The sequence below is a fragment of the Bison bison genome, unplaced genomic scaffold (genome assembly GCF_000754665.1).
Source record: "Bison bison bison isolate TAMUID 2011002044 unplaced genomic scaffold, Bison_UMD1.0 scf7180017864469, whole genome shotgun sequence".
In the NCBI taxonomy this organism is placed as follows: Eukaryota; Metazoa; Chordata; class Mammalia; order Artiodactyla; family Bovidae; genus Bison; species Bison bison.
This window is the reverse complement of record NW_011495030.1, coordinates 1,510,657-1,517,310: the sequence shown is the minus strand read 5'-3', so window position 1 is coordinate 1,517,310 and position 6,654 is coordinate 1,510,657. Positions and strand designations below refer to the sequence as shown.

Genomic DNA, 6,654 nt, shown 5'->3' with positions numbered 1-6,654 from the left:
CTAGTCAAAGCTATTGTTTTTCCAGTAGTCATGTATGGATGTGAGAGTTGGACTATAAAGAAAGCTGAGTGCTGAAGAATTGATGCTTTTGAACTGTGGTGTTGGAGAAGACTCTTGAGAGTCCCTTGGACTGCAAGGAGATCCAAACAGTCCATCCTAAAGGAAATCAATCCTGCATATTCATTGGAAAAACTGGTGCTGAAGCTCCAGTACTTTGGCCACCTGATCTGAAGAACTGACTCATTGGAAAAGACCCTGTTGCTGGGAAAGATTGAGGGCAGGGGGAGAAGGGGACGACAGAGGATGAGATGGTTGGATGGCATCACCGACTCAATGGACATGAGTTTGAGCAAGCTCCAGGAGTTGGTGATAGACTGGGAGTCCTGGCGTGCTGCAGTCCATGGGGTCGCAAAGGGTTCGGATATGACTGAATGACCGAACTAAACTGATGGGCAAGGCTGTTCTCAGTAAATCTTTAATCCAATTTTCTGCTAACTGATGGAACTATGTTCCCTCCCTGTAGTTTGACCTAAGGGCAAACTATGGTAGGGGTAACGGCGACCTTCCCAAAAGGACTTACGCCAGCTTGCCGTACCTCCCAGGACTGCTGCAGTCAGTGCCCCTGACCCTGCTGCAGGCCACTGTTGACCACGCTTCCACCAGAGACTTCTGAAGACTCACAGACAAGCTGGGCTTAGTCTCTTGTGGGGTCACTGCTTGTTTATCCTGGGTCCTGGTGCCCACAGGGTTTTGACCTGGAAAAGGTCAGTTTTCATTCCCATCCTAAAAAAAGGGCAATGCCAAAGAATGTTCACGCTAATGTGCAGTTTCTTATATTTCACATGCTAGCAAAGTAATTGTCAAAATCCTTCAAGTTAGACTTCAGCAGTATGTGAACCGAAAACTTCAGATGTACAAGCTGGATTTAGAAAAGACATAAGAACCAGAAATCAAATTGCTGACATCCACTGGATCATAGAGAAAGGAAGAGAATTCCAGAAAAACATCTACTTCTGCTTCATTGACTATGCTAAAGCCTTTGACTGTATGGGTCACAACAAACTGTGGAAACTTCTTAAAGAGATGGGAATACCAGACCGTCTTTCCTGCCTCCTGAGAAACCTATATGCAGGTCAAGAAGCAATAATTAGAACTGTACATGGAACAACGGACTTGTTTCAGAAGGGAAAGGAGTATATCAAGGCTGTATTTTGTCACCCTGCTTATTTAACTTACATGCAGAATACATCATGTGAAACTCTAGGCTTGATGAAACAGAAGCTGGAATCAAGATTGCCACAAGAAATATCGATAACCTGAGATATGCAGATGATACCACCCTTATGGCAGAAAGTGAAAGAGGAACTAAAGAGCCTCTTGATGAAGGTGAAAGAGGAGAGTGAAAATGCTGGGTTGAAAATCAATATTCAAAAAACTAAGATCGTGTCATCTAGTCCCACCACTTCATGGCAAATAGAAGGGGAAACAATGGAAACAGTGACTTTATTTTTTGTCCAAAATCACTGTGGATGGTAACTGCAGCTGTGAAATTAAAAGATGCTTGCTCCTTGGAGGAAAAGCTGTGACAGACCTAGACAGTGTAAAAAAGAGCAGAGACATTACTTTGCTGTCAAAGGTCTGTATCGTTAAAGCTGTGGTTTTTCCAGTAGTCATGTACAGATGTGAGAGTTGGACCATAAAGAAGGCTGATCACCTAAAAGTTGATGCTTTCTAACTGTGGTGTTGGAGAAGACTTTTGAGAGTTCCTTGGACAACAAGGACATCAAACCAGTCAATCCTAAAGGAAATTAATTCTGAGTATTCATTGCAATGACTGATGCTGAAGCTGAAGTTCCAATACTTTGGCCACCTGATGTAAAGAACTGACTCATTGGAAAAGACCCTGATTGAAGGCAGGAGGAGAAGGGGACGATAGAGGATGAGATGATTGGTTGGCATCACGGACTCAGTGGACATGAGTTTGAGCAAACTCTAGGATATGGAGAAGGACAAGGAAGCCTGGAGTGCTATCCATGGGGTCACAAAGAGTTAGACATAATTTAGTGTCCGAACAACAATTGATAAAAGTGACTTGTGGTTGCCAAGAGTTTTTTTACTGTTCCTTCACCATGAATAACTTGAGAAACATTGCTTGGAGTAGCCTTGGAGGGTTAGATTTAGGTAGCTATAAGAACTCTTATATTATATAAGATAAAGCAGAGTGATTATACTTGGAGGTAGGATGATGGTTTTAAAAGGAGGAAGTACTCTGATCAGAGTAGTCTGCTTTTAACACTGCTGTTAATGAGATCTGAGATAGTCTCATATTAACTGAGTGAGTAGATGGCCTTTAGCAATATTGGATTGAGGAAGGAGGAGAAGATGTGAATTCATCTCAGAATGAGAGCATTTGTCCAAAATCACTGTGGATGGTAACTGCAGCTGTGAAATTAAAAGATGCTGCTCCTTCAAGGAAAAGCTGTGACAGACCTAGACAGCGTACAAAAGAGCAGAGATGTTACTTTGCTGTCAAATGTAAATGTAAATAATACATTTATTAGACAAACGTAGTAGTGTTTTGGGGGAGTTCTGAGTGCCTGTTTAAGTTATGTGGCCATAAATTTGAAGTAAGACCTGTTTTCAAAAATCTCTCCAATTAGTTCAGTTGTTTAGATCCAGATAAATTGAAGGTATATATTTAGGTTTAATAAGGACTGACCTTTTCCCTTGCTAATGTAAATTAGGAATGGTGTGGGGTCAGCACGTCTTTGCATGGGAGTGATTCTCATGCTGAGTTGTGGAACCTCAGCGGGTGAAGGAAAGAAATGAGGAGGGGGGTGGTTGATGGTGAAAAGATAGTTGGCTCTGTGGTTTGCAGGACTCTGTAGTCAAACAACAGTTGTAATACCATGGAAGTAAAATGGAAGGGAAGGAAGAGAGTGATCAAAGAGTAGGATTGTGGGAATATAGTTTTCGGAGGTGGTATGATTTTTTTGGTGAATGGATATCATTAAATATAACCATAGGAGAGGTTGGCCGAGGTGGTGTTTAGGAAAAAGATGGTTGAAGTTGAAGTCAAGGAACACAGAGGCCAAAGACTTAAACTGGTTTTCTGTATGTATGTTGAAATACCATGATGGCCAGCATAATGATGGAAAGAAAAGGTAGTCGTAGTCGGGTGCTAAAGTCATGATTGAATGAAGGGTGTGAGGAGAGATTTTGAGGGAGGCAGTTAACATCGCAAAGATAATGGGTGGTAACATCTGATCGCATGGTCTTCAAAGGATCCGAAGTGGGGCTCAGTTGACGGAGAAAGTAGTACAGTGGAGATTAATGAGGACACCCTCCCCACCTGAGTCCTGAAGTATCCTGAAGGATTATAGCAGGAAAAGGTCACCATTTGAAAGGGCTCCAGGGAGAAGTGTCTTCCAGCAATCACCAAATTTTACTTAGAACAAGAAGAGAGGGCATTCAGAGAAATTAAATATTCAGAGCAGTATGTGGATAGTATCCTAGCGAACGTGGATTATCTAAGAGGCTTGGACTTACTGTGCCTGAGCTGAACTTGGGTGTACAGATTAGTTAGTTATGGTAGTTTATTGGATGAAGGTGTTGAATGAGTTAAAAACAGAACTCAAAACTTAGCTAGAAGGACAGGGTACCATCAGGTTGCTTTGCAGTTTTTCAGGTCAGTGTCAAAAGAGACTTCTTGGTGTAAAATTTTTTCAGCAGCTCAGTGATTTTTGGTAGCTTGGTGGTCTCTTTTGCTGGAATTGCAGAAGTTATATTTGTTAAATTTCTTGTCCCTTTTTGATTGACTTGGAATTCCTTATGTGTTTGGTGTATTCTTAATTCCATCCTTGTCTCCCATGACCTGCCAGTTTAGTCTCCTAAAACATGGGTTTCCTAGCTGAACACTATGGCTTCTTGTCTGCTTGCTTCTTTCAGGACCATTGAACATTGTTAATTTTCAGTCACATACACACACATACATACATCTTATTTTTTCAAATTTTTTTCTTCACTTCTGTGTGTTGTAGGAGAGGGAATTTTGGCATATATTCAGTTCATTGTCTGATACTGTCAAAGCTAAACTTTTAAAAAGGAAAATTGATACCAACCCAAATTTCCAAAGATCCCCTGGAGAAGTTCACAACAACCCACTCCAGTATTCTTGCCTGGAGAATCCCATGGACAGAGGAGCCTGGCAAGCTGCAATCCATAAGGTTGCAAAGAGTAGGACACAACTGAAGCAGCTTAGCATGCATGTACCCTGAACATAAGCATATAGATTGAGGATTGAAATCTTAAAATATTAATTTGAATTACTAGTAGAAAGTAACTGAAAAAAAATGGTTTATTTTGGTTTAAAATTAGTAGGATATAATCTTCATCATCGTTTCTGTTATTACTGCTTTATTGAATGTTGTACCATATAACTATTTTCAGCTTTATGATGTATGTGAAATCTTCCTGTAAATATTTAGAGATCTGCTGATTGGCTTTATAAATATTTTGCTTATTCAGCAAATATATAATGAATGCTACTATATACTAAGCACTGCTCTGCATACTTGGTATGTATTACTGAACAAGTAAAGAGACAAGCAGTCTGGTAGGATTAGCAGTCTAATTCTAGCAGGATACCTTTTAGTGAGGAAAAAACCCATATTCTTAGAGTGTTTGCATTTTTAAAACTATTATCACTATAAAAACCATATAAACCAGGAGAAAAAACAATCTCTAATACTAATCTGCTTTTGTTTTATTAGATTGAGGAGCTTCAGCAGGCTTTAACAGTAAAACAAAATGAAGAGCATGACCGACAGAGGAGAATAAGTAACACCCGCAAAATGATAGAAGATTTGCAAAATGAACTGAAGACCACAGAAAACTGTGAGAATCTTCAACCCCAAATTGATGCCATTACAGATGATCTGAGACGAGTTCAAGATGAAAAGGCATTATGCGAAAGCGAGATAATTGATAAGCGAAAAGAGAGGGAAACTCTAGAGAAGGAGAAGAGGAGTAAGTTTTATTAAACTTAGAGTGAAGACATGTTTATAAAATGGGAGATACGTCTCTGTTGATAGACTTTCTTCTTTCCCTGATCATGCCTAAGTGTTCCGCTCTGCTTATTGAGGAAGCTCATTTAATACCTGTATCTGTTGGGTAATGATTTGCCACTAGCAGACCATTGTCTTAGGTCAGATTATGGCAGTTGATTTAATTCCCTAAAAATACTTTGTTTTCTGTACAGTCACTCAGTTTTCTGTTACTTCTCAGGTCAAATTTAAGCTCTTTATTCTAGCTTTCTTCCTTGAAGCCTCTCCAGTTTCATAATTATTTTTTTTTCCTGTAGATCATATGGCTAGGTCATTATTCAGAGGAGATCTTACAGTCTGTCTTCTCAGTATATATGACTAAGATCAGTTAAAAAACATTTTAAAATGTATTTAGCAAAATGCTAGGTGTATGGTTTTAAGAGAAGAAAAAACTAGATAAGACAACTTCCTGATTCACTGTCAAGCATAAGCACTCTTTAACTATTTCAGCAATTTTTCTTCTAGTGGTTTTTCATGTGTCTTAATCATATTTTTGTTTCTCCACATCTTGGTTAATCAACTTTAGATATCATCTTTTAATAGTTTGTTTCTTTAGATGTGAATTTCAACTCATGACACCTCTCTTAACCTATTGTTGTAATTCCTCAAGTGGGATTATTGTTTTAATATTAGTAATCATATATTAATGTGACTTACTATAAATATTCTTACTCTTTTTGTCATTTAGCATTTATTGATAATGCTTTTTGCTTTCCTCCTTTCTCATAATCTAAATCTGTAATGTGTACTCTGGTTTTTATAGTTTAAAGGCTGAAATATATTTTATTGAGAACCATAATAAATGTTATATGTTCTGTTTATGGGTTAATTCAAACAGCTAGAAATACTAAGTATAATTTATGTTATTACAACAGTAAAACTTGTTCACAACAGAGCCAAGTAGTATATTACGACCTTATTTCCATTCATTGATAATTTTTTTAAAAGATTTTAATTTATCATTTTTTAGAAATGCCATTTAGTTTGGCATTTCCTTAATTGGGAAAAAAAGTATCTTCAAGTTCTGAAACCTTCCATCCTCCCCCTCCCATCTAAACTGATTGTTCTCAAGGTCTGTTACATGAATGATACCTAGGACTTGTCTCACACTTTTACTGTGTTGGATAAATAGCTATTGCTGAATTCTGTGTCTTCATTTTTTTTTAATTCCTTATTTTCTAAGAGTACATCTTCAGGTAACCTCCTAGGAAGAGATACTTGAGAATTGAGTCTTTGCATCCCTGAAAAATCTTTACTTTGTTATCTCCCTTTTTTGTTGTATATAAAAATCTGGCTTGAAAACAATTTTTCTCAGAATTTTGAACACCTATTGTGATTGTTTTTTTGATAGGAAGTCTAGTGTTTTCTCATTTTGTACATGACTTGTTTATTTTTGATAGCTTAAAGATCATCTTGTATCCCAGATGTTTGGAAATTTGAGAATGATTTGTCCACGGTGGGTCTTTTTCACTGTGCTGGATACTTGCTGAGTGGTATTTATAGCTTTTAGATCTAAGATACTCTTTTGTATTATTAATAGGTTATTTTA

At 37.9% G+C, this 6,654-nt stretch overlaps 1 protein-coding gene across 2 annotated transcripts in view; it reads left to right on the top strand.

Moving 5' to 3' along the window:
• The window catches only part of SMC5 (structural maintenance of chromosomes 5), a 115,498-nt gene that overhangs the window by 76,765 nt on the left and 32,079 nt on the right, over positions 1–6,654 (top strand). For both annotated transcript variants that reach the window (XM_010860637.1, XM_010860636.1), the window contains exon 9: positions 4,773–5,028. In XM_010860637.1, coding sequence (XP_010858939.1) covers positions 4,773–5,028 — 256 coding nt within the window. The remainder of the gene's footprint in view (positions 1–4,772; positions 5,029–6,654) is intronic.